Raw genomic sequence first — 23,130 nt, 5'->3', positions numbered from 1 at the left:
GTCTCAGCTTATGTTGGAACACTAGAGATATAGTACAGTTGCTCATTGGAAAACAAGTTCATTAAATAATTCGCTTATAGAATATTAGATAGTTAATGATATCTCATCATTAGACAAGGATTCTGTAGTCCAAATTATGTATCTAGTCCTTAGACTTGAGATATCAAAGATACCTTGTCTGAGTGCTCCATTCTTTGATACCAGATTTATAAGTTTGGAACTCAGGTTTAATATAGTTGGTCATTAGAAATGACAACCAACCTTACGAAGATAATTGGGTGTCAATAGAGGATCATTCACTCTCGGTATCATATGAGAAATATCATATATTCTTACACAAACAAATCTCTAACTAAGATCAATTTGATTGAGAGATAATGAGTTGTTCGAAAGAATCAAATTAAAATGAGACTTGAGTAGATTTCAATTATTGGTATATAATATCTGAAACATTAAATAGATGAAAGACTATGTCAACAACTCCTGTTATGAAAAAATTGGCTCGTAGCCTTACGCCACATATAGGAGTTCTTTATCCCTCTGAATCAAGAAGAAGATGACGACTTCATTTTTTTCTTACGTAGATTCACTTCTCGGTCTATGCCTGTCTGAGGGCGAAGGATGGGAGCTTACCGACGGGGAGTTCATGAGCCTATGCTCCGAGTTCCTAATTGCCGGCACCAACACGACAGCAACCGCGTTAAAATGGATCATGGCGCACCTCGTGATGGAGGAGCACCTGCAGCGGAAGCTGTTCGACAAAATCGAGGAGGTCGCGGAGCGCAGGCGGAGATCAGCGACGATGACCTGCATAGGATGCCGTACCTCAAGGCGGTGATCATGAAGGGGCTGAGCCAGCACCCTCCGGCCCATTTCCTCCTGCCGCATACGGCATCGGAGGGCGTGAGCATCAACGGCTACCTGGTACCCTGGGGCGCCTCGGTCAACTTCACAGTAGCGGAGATGGGGTGGGACGAGAAGTTGTGGGCACGGCCAGAGAGGTTCTTGGCGGGCGGAGAAGGCGAGGAGGTGGGCACAACGGTGGGCCGGGAGATCAAGATGATGCCGTTCGGGGTGGTGAGACGGATAGGACTTCTTGTTCGTCGTGGCCAATCTGTTGAGAGAGTTCGAGTGAAGCCTGTGGAAGGGGAGGAGTAGGACCTATCAGAAACCCGGGAGTTGACCGTGCTGATGAAGCATCGTTTGCGATCTCGGACTAATCCAAGAAGTAAATAGATTGCCATGTCAGTAATGATTCCGTGATAATTTAGTCTTATAATAAGCATACAATTCAGAATGCTCTTAATAAGATTTAGAGAAAATCTAAAAAAATTTACAGGAAAATTTGATTAATGTGAATTCTATTTAGTGAATATAAATAGCATTTCGAAATAGTTGAAAACATCAAAGCTAGTTTATTTCAATCCATAATATTGCATCTTTCAGTATTTAAAGCAGCATTAATGGAGCAGTATTGAAAGCAGCAGTAATGCTGCTATAATCATCAACATTAATGGAGCCAAGTATTTAGTTCTCATCCATTGCCCAACTGCTCTTCTCCTTTGGGCCGGTAGGCCCTTCTTCCCGAAGAACTTCATCGGGAAGACTATTGATGATGCTCTCCAACCTGGACCTGAACTTCCCAGGAAGCAGCTTCTCCACTTTCTTGAGCTCGTTCGAGATGTCATAGCTTATCTTCGGCCCCCACTCCCTCATGTAGTTCAGCCATGCAGGCTCTGTGACCGCCGACCCCATGTACTCCGCCGCCACCACCTCGAAGCTCCTCCCGTTATCGATGCTGTTACCTTTCGCAGTGTCATTCCTGATGCCAATACCCAGTTTGGAATTCCCTTGTAGGACAAGGCCTGGCTTCGAGTACATAGCATGGCCATGCAATGAAGAATACCCCACGGGCTTGTTCCCCCCCTGGAAATCGAGCTGTGAAGCATCCACCCAAGTGCCTGAGCTGTGCTCGGCAAAATAGAGCCTCCGTAGCTCGCCGGTGAAGTTGCTTATCCTTAGTGTCAAGTGCTCCCAGTCACCCACATGCTCTCCTATCTTCCCCAGTGATACGTTGAACAGCCCCACCTTGGCTTTTGCAGGCCCATTGAATGGATAGAAGATCCATATGACGACGTCGGTGAAGGTCGCGCCGAGCATCGGTTTGATGTGTAGGTACAACTTCGTGCTGGAAATGTCTCCTTTCATGATCTTATTCTTCTGGCCGTCATTGGCCGGAAGATCTATCCAGTAGGTGCCGTCGTTGGAGTCTCCCTGGGGAAGGTTCGAACCACCGGAGTCTATAGGAGTAGGATTCTGGTTTCCTTTCTGGTATAGCAGCGCACCGTTGTCGAAGAACCAGCTTACAGATGAGGGGAAGTAGATCTCATCCGGGTGGAAGTAAATCCATGGTGAGTAAGCTTGCATGAGGGCCTCCACTTGACGAAGGTTCGGCATGGAAGAGAAGTTGGCCTTCCTGTTCTTCAAACAAGACAATGCTGCAGAAATCGCAGCTCCATTTGCTCGGGCTATGAATGTTCCAACCGACACACCGAGGGCATTGATGCCCCTTGTAGCGGGCCTTAAGCTATCCACACTGAATCCATCAGTGCTCCATATGTATGCATCGCTCTCAGGCTCGTCGGTCAGGTCGCTCCTCACGCATCTGACTTCCTCGACCGAAGGCTTCTCCGATGAGTTCGTGACGACAAGGCCGACAGCATGGTATCCTTCAGGTGGCGTCGGCAGCCAGAAGTAGCCACGACCATCTTGATTGATGTTAGATGACTCGCTGCTCCAAACAAGGGTGTAGTCCGATGGCTGCGCGAGCGTGTCACCGTCGCCGGAGTCTCTCCCGACCAGAACCCAGCCAAACAGAGGCTGGTTGTTCGGTTGGGCATAGTAGCCCAGCACCGAGAAGCCAATGGGGACTGTCGAAGGTTTGAAGAAGGTTGCACCGAGGCCATCTTGGCCGCCTTCATGGGTAGCCCAAACTTGCGTGAACGTGGAGACTTGGCACACCTCCAGGCCTCCAAGATCTATTATCCCCTGGGCAAATTCCCCACCTAGAAGCCAACATCAAGGAAACAAAAGCTTAAGCATGCGATGGAAGAAGAAATGAGGTTTCCTGTGTGGTTAATTACCTGGTGGCCAAGATGGTAACGGAGATGGAAGCTTAAAGGATGTTTGGATTGGGAGAGATTTCCTCCTCCTTGAAACAGAGAGGTCTCTGGTGGTTGGGAAGGGAATACAGTTCCCCATGACGCTTCCTGTGGCCTGTGGTAAGCTTGCTGTAGTTTGGGAGGGAAAGGGCCGGGTGGCAGATGCTGGAATATAAGGAGGTGGGAGTAAAGGTATTAGTTGCGAATTGTGTCCTTGCAGGGCCGTAAACTTGTGATTTGGACCACTGCCTCAATGCCGATAACTCCGAATAAGAAAGCGAAGTGGTTGTAACGTGCAAGGAAGTTTGCATGCTCTCAAGTTAGACTTTATCTTAGGGGTTGGGCAAAGCTACAACTTAGCTTCTATTGAAGCTTTAAGCTTTCTTGCCTTTGGAACTCCTACTTGGTACAGGAGTTTAATTGGATGGGCAGTGTTTGGTAGTAGATCACCAATAGATACGCCTTCAAACTAATGGGTCTTAGTTGATAACGTAGTGATAGGGAGAAACGTAAGTATCACTCTACTGACCCACTCAACTGTGGGCTGCCACCTAGGCACCAGACATGCATGGAAGAACCCGCACCCCTCCCCTATAGCCATAAGCAACAGCATGATCCTCCGGCCCTTGTGCGTCTCAATCTCCGAAGAGGTCGCTCGAGTCGACCATAGGGTGTATTAATTCCTGACAGCAAGGCCCATCCCCTATTTTACCCTTGCGCAAGCAACCTATCAACCCTCGTCAACCGTAATTGTGAGAAGGCTCGCATGCTTAGAAGCTAAGTAAGAACCACCCAATGGTCAAGGTTCTCCTTGCCCGAACAATCGAAGCTCGGGACATTACAACTATGGAGCCCGAGGAAAGCTTAATGGACAAAATTTTGTGTTACAAGAATAATGACACATTGCCCAATGAGCCCACTGCAGCACAATGACTTCGATGTACCCAAGCCTGGTATTGCATCCTCAATAATTAGCTATACTAAAAAGTGTTTAGCCAACAGCTCCTTCGATACCTATTGCCACTCAAAGTCGAGAGAGTTCCAACCGAAGTACATGAAGGAATATGTAAGGAACACATAGGAGGGCGCACCCTAGCCTTCAAAGTTCTCTGGCAAGGCTATTATTGGCCTACCATGTTGAAGGATGAAGTTGCCTATGTGCAAAAGTGCCAAGAATGCCAAAGGCACATGTGAGTGTAGCATCAACTGGTGGTCCCATTGAGCCCCATCAATAATGCCTAGCCATTCACCAAGTGGGAGATAGACCTCCTAAGCCCTTTTTTGCCTGCATTAGACCAGTGGAGATTCCTTATCATAGGAGTAGACTACACCAAGTGGATAGAGATCGAGCCCTAAGAATCAATCTCGAAGAAGTAGATGGAGGGATTTAGTTGGAAGAACATAATAACCAGGTTTACATCCCAGAGGCCCTCATTATAGACAACGAAACATAATTCAACAACTCAAAATTCAAGGAATTCTATTAAGCTTATGAGATTTAGCTAAGGTTCAACTTGATGGCCCACCCTTAAACCAATGGCCTGGCTAAAGTCACCAATTAAGTCATATTGGAAGGCTTGAAAAAGAGGGTGATGGTGGTGAAGGGCACTTGGGTCAACGAGCTCCCGAGTATACTATGGGCATCTCGAACCACTCCCAAAATTAGCTCGGGCAAGTCCCCTTTTGGCTTAGCTTATGGTGCCAAGGTGGTCCTTCAGCTTGAGATCGTCTTCCCGACTCCTTGAGTTGAGAATTTTGATAAAGCCACATCCGAGGAGGGACTTCGAGTCAGGCTAGATCTGATTGGAGAACTCAGGGCCAAGGCACACCTTCGAACCTTGAGGTATAAGAAAGCGGTAGCTAAGCTCTACAACCTTCATATCTAATCATGACAAGTTGGAGTGAGAGACCTAGTCCTTCCGAAGGTTGAGGTCAGCAACCCAATAGGCTTCAAAGAAAAATTGGTGTTTTTTGTAGGAACAAGACCTACTATGGCAGAACAAGTCGTTATGGTGGAACAAGACCTGCTATGGTAGAAGCCCGCTATGATAGAGCCCTAAACCCACTACAATGGATGAGCGAAGGCTTGTTATGGCAGAACAAGACCCGCTATGGCGGAGCCCTAATCCCACTATGGTGGAAGCCGCTACAACAAAAGCCTACTATGGTAGAGCTCTAAACCAACTATGATGGATGAATGAACTATGGTAGAACAAGACCTGCTATGGCGGAACAAGGCCCGCTATGGTGGAGCCCTAATCTGACTACGACGGAGGAACGAAGGCCTACTATGGCAAAATAAGACCCGCTACAATAGAGCCCTAAATCCACTATGGTGGACGAATGAAGGCATGTTATAGCAGAACAAGACCCACTATGGTGGAGCCCTAAACTCGCTATGGTGAATGAACAAAGGCCCACTATGGCAAAAGCCACTACGATGGAACTAGACCTACTATGGCGGAAGCCCTAAACCCACTATAGTAGACGAACAAAGGCCCACTGCAATGGAATAAGACTCACTACAATGCAAGCCCACTATAGTGGAGCCCTAATCCCACTACAATAGACAAATGAAAGCCCATTACGATGGAACAAGACCCACTATGGTAGAAGCTACTACGGTGGAGCCCTAATCACATTACGGTAGATAAATAAAGGCCCACTATGGGGAAAGCCACTACGGTGGAATAAGACTTGCTACAGCGAAGCTCTAATCCCACTACAATAGACGAACAATGCCCATTATAGTAGAGCCCTAAATCCGCTATGGTGGATGAACGAAGGCCTATTACGATAGAACTGCTAGTTATAGGTGCTTTGCAAGCCAATTATATGAGTGATAATATGTGTGACATAATATGCACTCTTTTTTCTTATTATATTATTTAATATTTTATATTGATTATTGCATATATACGTTGTGCTGTCCATAGATCTGTGCAACGGGAATTGGATCGTGATGAGATCACGATGATGAGACCGATTTGCCTTTAAATACAAACCATAAATAATCCCAGTCATAGGTTACTCAAGAGGGATATAAAGATAACTAGATAGACTAGTATACTGTATACTCGTCCATATGATATAGGTAGTTGATCTCATAGCTGCTCATGTGGGGACACTAGGGATACAATGCAAGTGCTCATTGGAGAATAAGTTTACTGATTGATCTACTTACGAAATGTTGGATGGTTGATGATACCTTATTGTCAAACAACAATTCCATTATCGCAATGGTGTATCTGGTTCTTAGACTTGAGACACTAAGGATGTCCTATATGAGTATTCCACTCTTTGATATTAGATTTATAGGTCTAGAAGTTTCTGATCTAACACAATCGGTCATCAAGAGTGGTAGTCAATCTTACGAGGGCCATTGAGTGTCGATGGAAGATCATTCACTCTTGATATCATGAGAGGAATATCCTATATATTGTTGCTCAAATAAATCCCTAACCAAGATCATTCGAATTGAGAGAGAAAGAATTTTCCGAGAGAATCCGATTAGAGTGAGACTCAAGTAGAAACCATATGGGCCTGACAATACCATGCCCAATATACGATCTTTAGGATATTAGATAGATGAAGGACTATAGATATATAGTAATTAAGGACAGATAGATCTAATGGATTATATTCCCTAATATCGTTTAGGGACTACGACGTAGTGGCCTAGTACGTTCGCAATCGATAAGTCGAGTAAATTATTATAGAGATAATAATTTACTAAGCTAGAAAGAGTTCTAATATGTATGACTCATGGCTAGCTCGATACTAGGCCTAGAGGGCCACACACATATGATAGGTGTTGCGACGAGTAGAGGTTCAAATATGAGATATCCGCTAGAGCTCCTATCTTATTGGATATCCAATAAGCTCTTGAATTATTAGATCCTATGAATGAGATCCAATAAGAGCCAATGAGAGATTACTAGGTAGAGACCCACTAATCTAAGAGGCATGGGTAGTTGGATGGAGATCCAATACCCAATATGGTATGATATATTAGGGTTAAATTGATATGGGGCCTCTATAAATAAGAAGGAACTAAAGGGTCATGTGCTATATTCTTTTTTGTTCTCACCTCCTATTCTCCTCTCTCCCTCTCCTCCTTAACTTGCAGCCCCTATTTGGGGCATGTGGATAGCAAGAAGAGGCAGTCTCTTCTTGATTGTATGGTGTACGCTGTAAGGAGAATTGTGTAGCGATTTGAGGAGCGTCTTTATAGCCCCTGTCATGTGGATCACTATTAGAGAGGACAATAGACCTCATTTATTTTCACTCACAAATTTGTAAGAGTTCAGGGATATATGATTTTCCTAGGCAACACAATCTTCCTTATATGAGCAGTTTTTCAGTTTTGTGGGTTTTTGCTCATTAATCTTTGCACGATGATGAAACCTTATTTTCTATGAAAAATTCTAGGATTTATTTTTTCTATGCATGTGATATCATTACAAATTTTTCAATAGTGGTATCAGAGCCAGGTTGCTTATGCAAAATATTAATTTTTAAACTATGTGTATTGTATTCAATCGCGTAGAATTTTTTTTATGTGATTTCTACGATTTATGTCGTAGTTTTTAAGATCTGAAATGCATGTCTTCTCCTTGTTAAAAGGTGTTTTAAATTAATATTTTGTCATCAAATTTGTTATCGCAGAATAGAGGAAAAAGGGCAGCAACTATTGCTGCCCTATTGTTTAACTGAAGGCTGCTTACAACCTTAGTCGAGAGCACACTATGCTTCTCTCGGCCTGGCCAAAGGCAGCAAGGCTGAGAGTAGCATGGGGGTTGGCATCCCCTATAGCCAGGTTTCTTAGCTACAAGGGGCAACACAAGCGGCTAGCATTTCCTAGCCGCCCAAGAGCCCCTAGCAACCAAGACTCCTAGCCACATAGGGCAAGGTAGCGGCTAGGGTTTCCTAGCCACCCATACTCACCTTGTAGCTAGGGTTTCCTAACCTCCTAGCCTCATAAGGTAGTCCTTCGACCAGGGTTTCCTGGTCGTATTGTCACGGACAAACTTCTAAACATGATGTTTGATGTAATGCTTATGTATGTACGTGTCTTTTGGTATATTCATACATTGACTAACATGTAGAGGGATAGCCGAAGGCTTAATAGTCCCATTTTAGTTGGGTTTGATGGTCGTTTTAGGCTTATAAATAAAGGTTGTGTCATGTTGACACTTGAGAGAGATTTTCGATCTTTAACGGACCATTTTACCCTTTGTTGTGCAACTGTTCAGAGCTTGTAAATTTTGTTTGTAATTTACATTATCTATAAAATATTTTCGGAAATGTTTACTTGTGGATCCCGAATGAGGCATTTTCTCTAACTTGTTCTCTTTTTTGTGGGTCCTAAGGGACATGGGAGGCTTCAGGGAGGCTGACCTTTGTGGATGGACATGCAAGGGTGCCGCACGACTTAGGCAAAACCAGCTAAGTCCATGACATATGGTATCAAAGCGGGACAAACACTCATAAAAATACTTAGCATGCAAATGTGTGGGACCTAGTGGGGCTGCGTTGAGGGCAGTCAGCACATGCCCAACCGTTTGGGGGGAAAATGGGCATAGAGATGTAGGGAAAAGAGTCGCTCGGAGGAGCGGGCATCTAAGATTGGCATTCAGAGAAATGGCCAACCCTTCATGCAAGAGGCACCATGAGAACAAACAAGCTTGGAAGAATGTGAAGTGCACAAAGGTTGGGATGGCTGAGTTTGAGCTACGGCTCAATGTTGACAACTACACTTGATGGTGCTCAAGGCAAGCGAGGCGCTTGGTAAAGGATGAGACCATCCAAGGTAGAATGAGTTGCTCAGCGATCGAAAGAGTTGTGCAAAGCTCACAGAGGTGAGGGGAATTGCAAACTCAAAGAATTCGGTACTCATGCATGGGCTTGTATGCGAACGATGGAATGTTCGCGGCCATCCCAAGGCGACTGAAACTCGGTACCATGGAGCATTGAAACTTTCTCTTCGGCATGTGAAGGATACGTCCATAGGAGGCTGAAGTGTGTAACGAGTTCAGCATGTTGCTAGGCCTTGAGTGGTGCAGTAGGGGCTGTATTGACGTGGAGTCGCAATCTAGCAATTGTGTTTGCAGGAGGCAGAACAATGCACAGTTTGTTCAGCAGATCGGAGTAGTTCAAGGGAATGGTGGTCTCCAAAATGAAGAGAGATGTTGCTCCAACGGGACAGTTATCTAGGAGGGATAAGTCCCAGCCCTCCAGAGGGAGAATCATGTGGGACGGACCTCACAAGTTGAGGAGGAGTACCTCAACAAATAACAACTCCACGAAGCTCAATAGACTGAGCAAGCGGCGATGAGTCGTCACATGATCTCGCTCGAGAGAATGCATTGGTAGATGCATTGCGAGATCAAGTGGGGGAGCGACCCAAAGCAACACAAATGAAGGTACATTTGGAGTTGATATGGAGATCGGACTCAAGAGATGGCTGACCCGTGGAATGGTGGGCGCGAGGGCCACCATCAACTCAATGCAAAAATGAGGAGCGGAGCAACTTGGGTGTAACTTGGCGAAGTACCCAAGCCACATGAAGGGAGCCAGCATAGAAGATAGAACATGGAGCGGAGGTGTTACGGTAAGTAACTTTTTTAGCCGTCGCCTTGGGGTCGATGCGGCTGGTTCAAGGGTCCGAACGGCCAGGATCAGGCAAGGCTCCTCTCGGGGTCTTGGGGCAGTCGATTACGGGGGATCTGCCTGGAATGCTTCGCGCCGTCGGGTCGGATCGGCTCCGCTCGAGTACCTGCGCACAGGTCGGGTCGACGATTCGGCCTGACCCCTCCAACGATCAAGTCAGTGATGAGGAGAGGAATTTTTGGGTGAAATCGTGGCTTTTTGCGCTTACCTTGCTCGTTTGGAGCCCAAGGGTATTTATAGGTGAGTTCGATGTTATCTGATGCGCTATCTTGCCGGGGCAGGGCCGTGCACCTGATAGCGTCCGTCGTCGTCGTGGGCGTTGCGTGGAAGGCCGAGCTGCCGCAGGGTATGGCGAGCCTCGGTCGACGCCTTCCTCTGCCTCGTCCGGTCGTGCGGGGTCAGATGATGAGGTCGTCTGGGTATGGTGAGCGAGGGTACACGTTACGTTGGCGTTAATGCTCGCCCCCTGGGGTATTGTGCCACCCAGGGGTGGCTGACGCTGGGCGGTGCTACGTCAAATCCGGTGTGTCATGTCCTATTTATTTTTACCCCTATCATATTCCCCCCCCGAAAGGAGCTATGTGTCGGTTCTTGCATGTAGGGGGTCCGATGCATGGCTACTGTCTTCTGGTGAATTGGCCACGCGGGCTCGAGGGGTATGTCGTCGATGGGCCGGTCGGGCGGAGTCGAACTCGGCGAACACAGAGCCGAAAAGGGCCAAGGAGCACGACGCAGGCGGGTTACCGCGCAGGCGTGGTCTCGGGAGGCGTGCAGCCGAGGGCCGAGGAGCACGACGCAGACGGGTTACCGCGCAAGGGTGGTCTCGGGAGGCGTGCAGCCGAGGGCCGAGGAGCACGACGCAGATGGGTTACCGCGTAGGTGTGGTCTCGGGAGGCGTGCAGTCGAGGGCCGAGGAGCACAACGCAAGCGGGTTACCGCGGAGGTGTGGTCTCGTGAGGCGTGCAGCCGAGGGCCGAGGAGCACGACGCAGGCGGGTTACCGCGCAGGCGTGGTCTCGGGAGGCGTGCAACCGAGGTTTGAGGAGCACGACGCAGGTGGGTTACCGCGCAGGCGTGGTCTCGGGAGGCGTGCAGCCGAGGGCCGAGGAGCACGACGCAGGCGGGTTACCGCGCAGGTGTGGTCTCGGGGGTCGTGCAGTCGAGGGCCGAGGAGCACGACGCAGGCGGGTTACCACGCAGGCGTGGTCTCGGGAGGCGTGCAACCGAGGGCCGAGGAGCACGACGCAGGCGAGTTACCGCGCAAGCGCGGTCTCGGGAGGCGTGCAGTCGAGGGCCGAGGAGCACGACGTAGGCGGGTTACCGCGCAGGCGTGGTCTCGGGAGGCATGCAATCGAGGGCCGAGGAGCATGACGCAGACGGGTTACCGCGCAGGTGTGGTCTCGGGAGGCGTGCAGCCGAGGGTCGAGGAGCATGACGCAGGCGGGTTACCGCGCAGGTGTGGTCTCGGGAGGCGTGCAGCCGAGTTCAACGGCGGTGGGGGTCGATGAGCTGCGCGTTTAATTTCTCTCCTAGGGGGAGTTGATTGCTTCCGCCGCACGTCTTGGGGTGCCGGTCTCGAGGCGTCTGGACGCTGTTGTTTCGACGGGGTTGCCACGTCAGGCCTTCATTAAGGCGGAGCACTTTTGGGCATTTTCCGATGCGACGCAACGGTTACGTGCGCATGCGAGTGGGCCGCCGCCCACTTCTCGGGAGGCGAAGGGGCGCTGGTTCCGACGGGACGTCCCCTTTAAATAGCGGGCGCCTGGCTTCACCTCCGTCTTTTATTACCGAATACCTTCTTCCGGTCTCGCCGTCTTTCTTCCAGTCGCCCTCCTCGCCTCCAGCGTCGCTTTTTCCTCCCGTAGCACCCTCCCCAGTTAAGGTCAGTTAGGATGGTGTCCTCTCCCTCCTCCTCTTCTATCCATTCCTCTGGAGTTAGGGAGGGAAGTCCTCTCCCGCCCCTTGTTGAGTCCTCTGATGGGGAGGTTGCACGGGCCCTTGAGGCCTTGATGTGGCCGCATGATCAGGACTCCTCTGTGAGTGCGTCGTCGCTGGTCGGACTCCGGGAGCGCTATGGCATCCCGGGGGACTACGTTCTTGGTGCGCCTGAGCCGGGATAGCGGGCGTATGACCCGATCCCGAAGGGCTTCGCCCTAACCCTAGACGCCTTGGAGGTGGGTCTGCGCCTCCCCCTGCATCCCCTTATTATGTCCTGCTTGTCCTTCTGGCGGATTTCGCCATCCCAAGTGGCGCCGAACTCCTGGCGTTACTTGGTGGTGTTCTTGGGGGAATGCCACTATGCCAATATCGCCCCCACCCTCCATCTTTTTCGCTCCTGTTATCGCCTCACCAAGGGTTCGAGGGGTTATTTTCTGTCTGCCCAGAAGGGCTTCCGAGTTGGGGGGGCCCCTTCTAATAATAAAGGGTGGAAGGGGAGGTTCTTTTACGTCAGCCGTGCGTAGGACTGGGGTTTCGGAGTTCGTTGGTCCGCAAGGACGATCGACAACACCACCCCATGTTTGGGCGAAGCAGAGCGCCTCGACCTGGGGAGGCTCAGGGAGATTCTCCCCATGTCTCAGGCCCTCCGGAACATGACCGAGGAGTGGCTGGTCGAGGCAGGCCTCAGCCCGATGCCTTTGGGTACGTTAGTTGTGTTGAATCTCGGATTTTGATGATGAAGTCAATTGTCATTTGTTGTCTAATCTATGTGTTGAGATAAGTGTGCAGGATTAACTATGATGAAAGTTAGACAAGCAGCAGGAGTTGCGCCGGAGTCAAGTTCATGATCACGTTGGGAGTTCGAGAGTTCGACGGAAGTTCGGACGGTCGTCGGAGGTTCTGCGGGAACAGATCCGAGAAGTCCAGAAGCTTGCCAAGCGAAGCTCGTCGGAACTCGCCAAGTGGATCGTCACAAAGTCCAGGAGTTTGCCGGAAGTCCGCAGGAGCATCACCGAGGGTTCATCGGATGATCGACGGAAGTTCGCCGGAAACTCGCCGGAAGAAGCGATTGACGCACCGAAGCAAAGTTGCAGGAATTGTCTTAGATTTAATCATAGTTAGCACATTGGTTAAGCTAGAAAATGGGAGGTGATCCCATTAGCTTAATCTTGGGGCAATTGGGCCCCTGAAAAATCGAAATTGGGCCGAATGGAGCTAACCATTCGGACCCTGATTGCACCAGGAGGTGCAACCGCCTAGGCCAGGAGGTGGCACCGCCTGGGCTGAGTCTTTCAGTGAGAGTGGGCGGTGCAACCGCTCCAGCCAAGAGGTGGCACCGCCTGAGCTCAGTCTTCGAGCTAGACTGAGCGGTGCAACCTCCCTGACAGAGAGGTGGCACCGCTTGAGCTCGGTCTTCGAGCTCTAGCAGAGAGGTGCAACCGCCTCAGTCAAGAGGTGGCACCGCCTGGGGCTCAGTCTCCAAGCCAGACTCAGGCGGTGGAACCTCCCTGTCAGAGAGGTGCAACCGCCTGGGCTCAGTCTTCGAGCTCTGCCAGGCGGTGCAACCTCTCCAGTCAGGAGGTGCAACCGCCTGATCCCGGAATTCCGGGATTTGATCGTTTTGAGCTCCAAATTTGAATTGGGTTGGGGCCTATAAATACCCCACCCATTCAGCACTGAAAAGATACAGATCCACACCGAATTTCTGATCTTTTCAGTGATTCTAAGAGCTCAAATTTGTGTAAAGTCCTAAAGTTCTCCTCTTTCTGTTCTTCAAATTCTGAGTTGTAAAGAGAGGAGAGAAAGGATCTGTGAAGGTTGTCTCCTGAGCCTGTCAAAAGGAGAGAAACTGTAAAAGGGCAGTTGGCCTTCGCCTATTGAAGGAAGGCCCCTAGTTGACGTCGGTAACCTCGTCGGTGGAGGAAGCCAAAAGTGGAGTAGGTCAAGACTGACCGAACCACTCTAAATCTCTGGTTTGCGTTTATTTTGAGCACTTTATCATTACTGCAAACCTCCTACATTGCTTCTGCTCCCTGCGCCTTTACAAACAAGTTTCTAAGCGCTGATCTTTCCGAATCCACATTCAGACGTAAATCGGTGTTTTCGTACGATATTTACATTACAGTTTACGTTTACATTTTGATTCTGCAAAATTGTCTTCTGCGCTTTTACGAACAAGTTTCCAAGTTCAGATCCCTTTGAAACTGCGTTTAGACGTAAATCTACGTTTAAGCGTAAACTGCGTCTAGACGTAAAAACTGCGTTTAGACGTAAACTGCACAAACTGTGTTTAAACGTAAAACTGTGTTTTTGACGTAAACTGCACAAACTGTGTTTAGACGTAAAACTGTGTTTTAGACGTAAACTACTTTCAGACGTAGAACTACGTTTAGATGCAATCTGCGTTTAGACGTAAAATTGCGCTTAGTCGCAAACTGCGCTTAGTCGCAAACTGCGCTTAGACGCAATCTGAACTTAGACGCAATTTGCGTTTAGACGTAAAACTGCGCCTAGTCGCAAACTGCGCTTAGACGCAATCTGAACTTAGACGCAATCTGCATTTAGACGCAATATGCATTTAGACGCAAACTGCATTTAGACGTAAACTGCGCTTAGACGTAAACTGCGTAAACTGCGCTTAGACGCAAACTGTGTTTAGACGTAAACAGCATTTAAACGTAAACTGTGCCTAATCTTAAAATCGGCTTTTACATCGAAATCATTTTTATCAAAAGTACGCAGCTTTCGGTTTTAATCGCAGAAAGATTTTCGCTGCACTAATTCACCCCCCCCTCTTAGTGCTCTCGATCCTAACAAGTTGTCGTTCGGTTCAGGTATTCGTGTGGTTCTTCCTAGCTGCTGACACTTTTCTCATCCTTCGCAGAAATGGTGAACCTCCGGTCCGTCCTCGAAAGCGACGCGCCGCGAGCCCCTCCTTCAGCGCCCCCGGCCGACTCGCAGGCTTCTCTTCCGGAATTGCCGACCGACTTGCAGCTCGGCAGGAAGGACGCACCTCTGGAGGTCGAGGCCAGGCGCCCTCGGAAGAAGGTGAAGGCGGCGCCTTCAAAGGGGGCTGAGGAAGGCCCCCGTCGGGGTGAGCCTGACCCTAGCCGGCGTGCGGCTGGGAAGGATCCGCGGCCGACCTCCGTACGTGATTTGTGTCGGCTACCAGCCGGGGACGGGGAGCCATTCCTGACTCGACTGGTGGGGGAGGCTCCGCCCGGGAGACCCAGCGACCCCATAGTAGCCCGCTGGGGCGGTTTGTCCCGAGGGGACAGGGTGTGGGCCGGAGGGGACCCCACCGCGACGTTCCTCCGAGGCGCGCTTCATCCTGACATGGCTCGGGATTTATACATGCTGCCCTCGGAGGCGTTGCTTAACAAGTCCGCCCAATCCATGATTTGGGTAAGTACTTCTCCTTTTGTTTTGGCTAGTCTTGTTTGCCTGATGCCGCCCCCCTTTTTAACCCATTTTTTCCCATCGCAGGTGCTTCATTATGCGATGGCCCTGATGGACAGGGTGCATGACGCCGGCCGCGTCATTGGGGGCCTTGTCAATCGCAACGCTGAGCTCCATCGCCAGGTCGAGGAGGTCCGGGTCGGAGCTGGTCCGGAGGCCGTGGCGGCTGCCGAGCAGCGGGCGGCAAATCTTGAAGCGGAGGTGGTGCACCTTCGGTCGGAGCTCGAGGCCTCCCAGAAGGCGAACGAGGGGCTCCAAAAGGCGATAAGGGTGGGGCGGACTGAGCTTCGACTGGTGAAGGCGGAGGCGAGCACCCTCAGCCAAAAGCTAGAGGAGGCGAAGGCTGAAGCCAGGACGACCTCGAAGGCGTTGGCGGAGGAGGCCCGACTTCGGCCCGCAAAAGACAAGGAGCTCCTTGAGGCATACAAGAGGTCGGAGGGGTTCGAGCTCGGGCTGACACAGACGGGATGGGTATCCTTCGAATATGGATACCGAGTCGCCACGTCCCGCTTCCGCGCTCGCCACCCTGGTCTCGAGGTGGAGGAGAATCCCGCTCCTCACCCCAAGGACCAGGGGGTGGACATGCCCGAGGAGGTCCCTTTCGACGATCGCTTGGAGGAGCCCTGAGCCTCTTAGTGAGAAGAGGGGGTCTTTGTACTTTGTTTTTGCCGGTCTGTTTTTGTAAGTCGGGTCCTGTAAGTTGACTTGTTTTCTTCAATAAAAGGAAAGACTCCTTTCGTTTTTGTCTCCTTCTTTTCCTAAGCGAAAAGGTTCCTCCCTTCGAAAAAAGTTCTCTCTTTTTTAAACGAAAAAAGGCTTCTTTGTTTCAGACGCAATAATGATTTTTTGCAAGTCGAGTCTCGTAGGGGGGCTTGCTCTCTATGCAAAAGAAAACTTTTTTCTTCTCTCGACCACTGCCTTCTTCTCTTCCGGGCGAAACACTTCCTCCGAGAAAGGTTTGTTTACTTAAACAAAAAACTTCTTAAGGTTCCAGACATTCCAGGTTCTCTGTAAGGGAGAGCCGTTCATTGTCGTGAGCCGGTAAGTACCAGGTCGGACCATTTCGGTGACCCGATAAGGTCCCTCCCACTTGGGGGCTAGCTTGCCCCTCGCTCGAGTCGGGTCACTGACCACCGCCTTTCGCAGGACTAGATCGCCTAACTTGATCGGTCGGGGTCATACCTTTCTATTGTAGACCCTCGTGACGGCTCTCTGGTAGGAGAGGGCTTTTAGGTGTGCGTCGGCGCGTCGCTCCTCGAGCACGTCGAGGCTGGCACGAAGTCCCTCGTTCGAGATTTCCTCGTCATAGCTCCTTGTCCGAAGGGTGGCGACAGCCATCTCGGGCGGCAAGACAGCTTCGGTCCCGAACGTCAAGCTGTACGGGGACTCTCCGGTCGCGGCCTTGGGAGTGGTGCGCAGTGACCATAGTACGCTGGGGAGCTCGTCCGTCCAGGCCGATCGGGCTGCAGACACTCTTCTTTTGAGTCTGTCCAAGATGGATCGGTTGGTTACCTCCGCCAGCTCGTTCGTCTGAGGGTGGGCCATCGAACTGAACCTTAGTTGGATGTCGTGACCGGCACAGAACTCCCGGAATCTTCTGCCGGCGAACTGAGATTCGTTGTCCGTAATAATGGCCTTGGGCAACCCGAACCGAGTCACTAGGTTTTTCCACACGAACTTTTCCACCTGATATTCCATGATTGTCGCCAGCGGCTCGGCCTCGACCCACTTCGTGAAGTAGTCTACTCCTACGATTATGTACTTACGCTGCCCCGAAGCCGGTGGGAAGGGTCCGAGCAGGTCCAAGCCCCACTACGTAAACGGCCACGCGCAATCGATGGGGCTGAGCGGGACCGCGGGCTATCGGGGCGCGCGGGCGTGTTGCTGGCACGAATCGCACCGCTGTACATAAGCTTTCGCGTCCCGGCACATGGTTGGCCAGTAGTAGCCTTGGCGGAGTGTCTTGTGTGCCAAGGTCCGCCCGCCTATGTGTTCGCCGCAAACCCCCTCGTGGGTTTCGGCCAGGACCGTCTGGGCTTCGTCAGGCTCCAAGCACCGCAGGAGAGGATAGGTGAAGGATCGTCTGTAAAGCCGCCCGCTCTCCTCAGTGTACCACGCGTGCGTACGGCGCAGGCGCCGAGCCGCGACCTCGTCGAGGGGAAGGGTTCCATCCCGCTTGAAGCGCAGCAGCTCTTGTACCCACGTGGTCGGCACACTACCTGGGGTCGTAGCCGCCACTTCAATGTCGCGAGCAGGAAGCTCCTCAACCTCTGGCCATGCTTCGGAGGTCGGCTTTGACGCCAGCTTAGCTACCGCGTTGGCTCGCTCGTTCTCCTCCCTCGGAATATTAGACAACGTGAAGTAAGGGAACTTGGCGGTTAGGTCCCTTACCCGTGCCAGGTATTTCGCCATGGTTGCGTCCCGAGCTTCGTATCCTCCGCTGAGCTACTCGACCACGAGCTGCGAGTGCCTCGTGTGGACGCGTATTGCGGCCACCTGCATCTCGAGGGCCAGCCTTAGCCCTGCTAGGAGTGCCTCGTACTCCGCCTCGTTGTTGGTGGCTTTAAACCCGAAGCGGAGGGAGCGCTCGAACGAGCGTCCGTCAGGGGTGAGGAGAACCAGTCCCGCGCCGGCACCCCTTGAGTTGGCCGAGCCGTCCACGTGTAGGGTCCAAGCTTCGGGGGCTTGCTCGAGACCTCTGTCCTCCGCCTGAGTTAACTTCGCGATGAAGTCGGCTACCGCCTGGGCCTTGATGGCGGTCCTGGGCATGTATCTTATATCATGCTCACCGAGCTCCACCGCCCATTTGAGGAGCCGTCCTGCAACATCAAATTTGGTTAAGACCTGCCGAAGCGGTTGGTCGGTGATGACCTCCACCGTGTATGCTTGGAAGTAGGGGCGCAACTTCCGAGTCGAGAGCACCAGGGCGAGTGCGAGTTTTTCTATCGGCGGGTAACGCTCCTCGGGTCCACCCAGGACGTGGCTGACGTAGTAGACCGGGAGTTGTTGGCCGGAGCTTTCCTTGATCAGGACAGAGCTAACTGCGTGCGGTGAGGCCGCCAAGTAGAGACCCAGCTTCTCGCCGGGGGAGACAGAGGCGAGCCGGGGGAGGCTGGCCAGGTGTTGCTTTACTTGCTTGAAAGCCTCCTCGCATTCTAATGTCCATCGGAAGTTCTTTGGGTTTTTGAGCGCCTTGAAGAATGGGAGGCAGCGATCGCCCGATCGAGCGAGAAAGCGAGACAGGGCAACAAGCCTTCCGTTAAGTTGCTACAGGTCTTTAATCGTCCGGGGGGACTGCATGTTGATTATCGCCTGCACCTTCTCGAGATTGGCGTCAATTCCTCTTTCGTGTACGATGAACCCAAGGAATTTGCCGGAGGTGACGCCGAAAGCGCATTTTGTGGGGTTGAGTCGCATGCCGAACTTGCGCAGTGTGGCGAACGCCTCGGCCAAGTCGGCAAGGTGCGTTCCGGCCCTTTGGCTTTTCACAATCATATTGTCCACGTAGACTTCCATGTTCCTCCTGATCTAATGGGCGAACATCTTGTTCACTGTTCTTTGGTATGTGGCCCCAGCATTTTTCAGCCCGAATGGCATGACTTTGTAGAAGTATACCCCTTGGTCGGTGAGGAAAGCCATATATTCTCTGTCTTCGGGCGCCATCCTGATCTGGTTGTATCCCGAGTAGGCGTCCATAAAAGAGAGGCGTGTGTGCCCGGCTGTGGCGTCGACCAGTTGGTCGATTTTTGGGAGGGGGTAGCAGTCTTTAGGGCATGCATCGTTGAGGCTGGTGTAGTCAACGCACATCCTCCAGCTTCCATTGTGTTTTTTCACGAGGACTACATTGGACAGCCATTGTGGATATTTGGCTTCTTCTACGAAGCCTACTGCTAAGAGTCGGCCCACCTCCTCTCGTATGGCGCGTTGTCGGTCAGGGGCCTGGCGCCTGGGTTTTTGCTTCACGGGGCGAGCGTCAAGTGGGATGTTGAGGTGATGTTCTGCGACCTCTGGGTCGATGCCCGTCATGTCTGACGGGGACTAGGCAAAGACGTCGGCATTTTCCCGCAGGAGACCAACGAGCTGCTCCTGTTCCCGCTCGGGCAGTTCTGATCCGATCTTGACTGTTTGGTCTGGCCGAGCAATTTGCAAAGGAATGTCAATGGTGGACCCGCTCGGCTCGGGATGAGGAGCGGTCTTTTTGGCTTCCCGCGGATCTTCCAGTGGTGGTTCGGTCCTGGCCCTCTTATGCAAAGAAACGGCGGTCAGGTAGCACCGCTTGGACTCTCGGGGGCTTCCAGTAACTTCTCTAACTCCAGCACGAGTTGGGAACTTCATGGTTTGGTAGTAGGTTGAGACGACGGCTCTGGCCTTGTTAAGGGTCGGTCGACCGAGTATGGCGTTGTAGGCAGTGGGAAGGTCGACGACCAGGAAAGTGGTCATCACCGTCTTCGACCTCGGTGGGGTCCCCAGAGTCAAGGGTAGAGTAATAGCCCCCAGGAGTGATATTGAATCTCCCGTGAACCCGGTGAGCGCTGAGCACATCGGGCTCAGGTTCTCCCTGGCCAAGCCCAACTTCTGGAAGGCGTCGAAGTAAATTATATCGGCCGAGCTCCCCGTGTCGACCATGATCCTTCTCACCTATGCATTGGCTACCCTGACCGATATTACCAGGGCGTCATCGTGGTCGGGTCGCTCGGCGGCTCTGGTTGGGAAGGTAATCTCGGGCTCGGGCTCGTGTCCCGAGGCTTCGTCGGGAGCGGCTCGGGCATACGCCTTTCTGCCCGACGTGGAGCCTCCCCCTGATGCGGGACCCCTGGCTATCACATCGATGTGTCGCTCGACGGGTCCCTCCGGGCGAGGCGACTGCTCTTTGTTCGGCCGAAGGTACTGGCCGAGGTGACCTCTGAGGATAAGCTCCTCGATTTGCCTCTTCAATTCGCGGCACTGCTCGGTGTCGTGTCCATGCTGCCGATGGAATCGGCAATACTTCGAACGGTCTGTGAGCTCCCGTGGGCTCCTCATCGGGTGAGGTTCCTTGAGTAGCCCCTTCCCCTTCTCGTGTAGGAATATTTCAGTTCGGGATGAATTCAAGGCGAGAAGAGGAGACCTTGGGTCGGGTCTGTCCAACCTTCGCCGGGAGGCGGCGGGTTGTTGCTGTCGGGGCGGCTCCGATTTGACCTTTTTGTGTTCCTCCCGCTTCCCAGCCATCCAAGTCTCCGCGGCGATGAATTGATCGGCCCGCTGGAGCATTTCTGGGATCGCAGTGGGGGGCCGCTCCACGAGCGACCAAAAAAACCTGGAGGGCCGGAGGCCTGTCATGAATGCCTGCATCAAGAGAGAAGGGTGAGCATCCGACAGTCCGCGGATTTGTGACGTAAAGCGGTTCACAAAATGGGAGAGGGGTTCGTCCTCCTTCTGGTTGAGCCCGAGGAGCAATGCCATGGACGGCTTTAGTCGGGCGTAAGCCAAGAAGTTAAGCTCGAAATCCTTAGCGAGTTGGTCGAAGGAGGCGATGGTCCCGGCCTTCAGACTACTGTATCACGCGCGGGCCGAGCCCCGCAGTGTTGTCGGGAATGCCCTGCACATCAAGGCATCGGAAGTCCCGTATAGCGCCATCTGAGCGCCGAAAGCGGCCACGTGGTCTGCTGGGTCCGCGGCGCCGTCATATGCGTCCAGCGAGGGGAGGCGGAAGTGTGACGGGATGGCCTGATCTTGGATCTCGGGGGTGAAGGGGGATCCTTGCTGTCCGTCTACCCCGAGCTCTCCTTTCGACTTACGGACTTCCTGTTGTACTTCGTCGAGTCTTTGACTGACGAGGCGCAGCTGAGCTTGTAGGGCGTTTGTAGAGTCGGTAGACGGAACCCCGCGCTCGGGGCGGCCAGCCGTGTCTTCCGCCTCCCGGCTCCCGGGCCGAGTTATCGGGTTCCGAGGCGTGCCAGGGCGTTCGGGAAGGGGTACGTGAGGTTGGACGAGGGTTTCCTACTGCTGCGAAGGCCGAGTCGTATGCGGAGGGGTCCGCTGGGAGACGATCGAGATGATGGTCTGCACCATGCTCGTCAGGGCTCGGACTTGATGAGCGAGGTCGTGGAAGGCCTCGGGGGACACTGGCGACGGGCCAGTGGGTACGCCGTTGGGAGGTGACAGGCCTGGGTCATTGAACAATTGCCAATAACGTTTTGACGTCGCTGCGGGGCGCTCGTCGCGAGTTTCATCGTGCGGGGGGTGTTCCCCCGGGGTGGGGAGCCCGACGTCCAAGGGCTCGCCGAAGCGGGTTCGCTGATCGCTTGACATTCGGAGGCCCTCCTTCTAGCGCCAATCTGTTACGGTAAGTATCTTTTTTAGCCGTCGCCTTGGGGTCGATGCAATTGGTTCAGGGGTCCGAATGGCCAGGATCAAGCGAGGCTCCTCTCGGGGTCTTGGGGCGGTCGATTACGGGGGATCTGCCTGGAATGCTTCGCGCCGTCGGGTCGGATCGGCTCCGCTCGAGTACCTGCGCACAGGTCGGGTCGACGATTCGGCCTGACCCCTCCAACGATCAAGTCAGTGATGAGGAGAGGAATTTTTGGGTGAAATCGTGGCTCTTTGCGCTTACCTTGCTCGTTTGGAGCCCAAGGGTATTTATAGGTGAGTTCGATGTTATCTAATGCGCTATCCTGCCGGGGCAGGGCCATGCACCTGATAGCGTCCGTCGTCGTCGTGGGCGTTGCGTGGAAGGCCGAGTTGCTGCAAGGTATGGCGAGCCTCGGTCGACGCCTTCCTCTGCCTCGTCCGGTCATGCGGGGTCAGATGATGAGGTCGTCTGGGTATGGTGAGCGAGGGTGCACGTTATGTCGGCGTTAATGCTCACCCCCTGGGGTAGTGTGCCGCCCAGGGGTGGCCGACGCTGGGCGGTGCTACGTCAAATCCGGTGTGTTATGTCCTATTTATTTTTACCCCTATCAGGAGGCATAGTGCCTTCTTTGGACAGAGGTCAAGGACATGAACTCTTACAAAGGTAAGAGTAGGATCATGTTGTTCCATGGGTCATTTATTCTGATGGAGCGAACTCATCATGCATGGTGCCAAAGACAAAGGGAGCTTCTGGGCACATGCACCCTATCTTAGAGGAGCATTCGATGGAGGAACTAAGGCGACTCAATTTGCGGAGGTAAAGTTGGGTTCAGAAGGCCTTAGCACGAGGCAAGAGGACGTAAAGGCGATTACTATTGAAGAATATGCCACAATGTTGCCATTCAAGTTGCCATGAAGGAAGCGGTGCACAGCGAAGATTGTGTTGGTAGGGACAAAGGCCTAGGATCCAGACAATGGTGCACTAATTGTAGCGAAGTTGGGGGACTTCGAGAGCTACTAGGTGATAGACTGTCCTAGAGCGGTGCTTCATCTAAGTGTGACCGAAGAGTGGGTGGATGAAGGTCGATTGCTAAAGGAGTGAACAAAATCGAAGGTGGAAGAGACCTTGTGATATATTGGTAGAGGCCACACATGAAGGGTTCACAATTCGAGTTTATCCCACAAGGATCAGAATGCAATAGAGATGTCACCAGGAGGCGACATGGTGCAGCGGATCGTAGTAGAACAGTTCACGGCAATGCGATACACACGACATAGTCCCGTGAGGGACTAGATCATACAGAGGTATGATCGGGAGCTACTGGAAGCTCCACTTCGGTGAACAACATGACGGCAAGAAGGGCTATGGATTCAAGGAGTAAAGGCCATGGTACCGCAGGGGCGAGTCTTCCGTGCGTGCATCGAATTTTGCATCGGATGAAAGCCTTGGTCATTAGCATATGGGGGCTGTGTTCCACCAAGGAAAAAGTTCGAATGCAAGTACCAGGGAGTCACATGGGAGGGACTTGATCATGCAGAGGTATGATCGAAGCAACTAGAGAGTTGGACTG

General features: G+C 52.1%; 3 protein-coding genes across 3 annotated transcripts; 1 reads left to right on the top strand and 2 right to left on the bottom strand.

Moving 5' to 3' along the window:
• The first annotated feature begins 705 nt into the window (after positions 1-705).
• Positions 706-1,158, top strand: LOC135594118 (cytochrome P450 89A2-like). Its single transcript, XM_065084536.1, has one exon. The coding sequence runs from the start codon at positions 706-708 to the stop codon at positions 1,156-1,158; it is 453 nt and encodes a 150-aa protein (XP_064940608.1).
• Positions 1,159-1,392: 234 nt separating this feature from the next.
• Positions 1,393-3,312, bottom strand: LOC135593547 (hypothetical protein At1g04090-like). The gene is made up of 2 exons (XM_065083682.1): positions 3,144-3,312; positions 1,393-3,065 (listed from the first exon to the last, which is right to left on the bottom strand). Exons 1-2 carry the CDS (start codon positions 3,259-3,261, stop codon positions 1,528-1,530), a joined length of 1,656 nt encoding a protein of 551 aa, XP_064939754.1. The 5' UTR covers positions 3,262-3,312; the 3' UTR covers positions 1,393-1,527.
• Positions 3,313-19,867: 16,555 nt separating this feature from the next.
• On the bottom strand, positions 19,868-20,671 carry LOC135594117 (uncharacterized). The gene has a single exon (XM_065084535.1). It carries the CDS (start codon positions 20,669-20,671, stop codon positions 19,868-19,870), a length of 804 nt encoding a protein of 267 aa, XP_064940607.1.
• Between the last annotated feature and the right edge of the window lie 2,459 nt (positions 20,672-23,130).

The sequence above is a fragment of the Musa acuminata genome, chromosome BXJ1-9 (assembly GCF_036884655.1).
Source record: "Musa acuminata AAA Group cultivar baxijiao chromosome BXJ1-9, Cavendish_Baxijiao_AAA, whole genome shotgun sequence".
In the NCBI taxonomy this organism is placed as follows: domain Eukaryota; kingdom Viridiplantae; phylum Streptophyta; class Magnoliopsida; order Zingiberales; family Musaceae; genus Musa; species Musa acuminata.
This window is presented reverse-complemented; position numbering and strand designations above follow the sequence as displayed.

Bases quoted from the DNA above. Each gene is read 5' to 3' on its own strand.
- LOC135594118 (XM_065084536.1), top strand. From the start codon at position 706: ATGGATCATGGCGCACCTCGTGATGGAGGAGCACCTGCAGCGGAAGCT.
- LOC135593547 (XM_065083682.1), bottom strand. From the start codon at position 3,261: ATGGGGAACTGTATTCCCTTCCCAACCACCAGAGACCTCTCTGTTTCA. The intron at 3,066-3,143 runs GTAATTAACCAC...GTTGGCTTCTAG, and splicing joins GTTACCATCTTGGCCACCAG to GTGGGGAATTTGCCCAGGGG.
- LOC135594117 (XM_065084535.1), bottom strand. From the start codon at position 20,671: ATGGCATTGCTCCTCGGGCTCAACCAGAAGGAGGACGAACCCCTCTCC.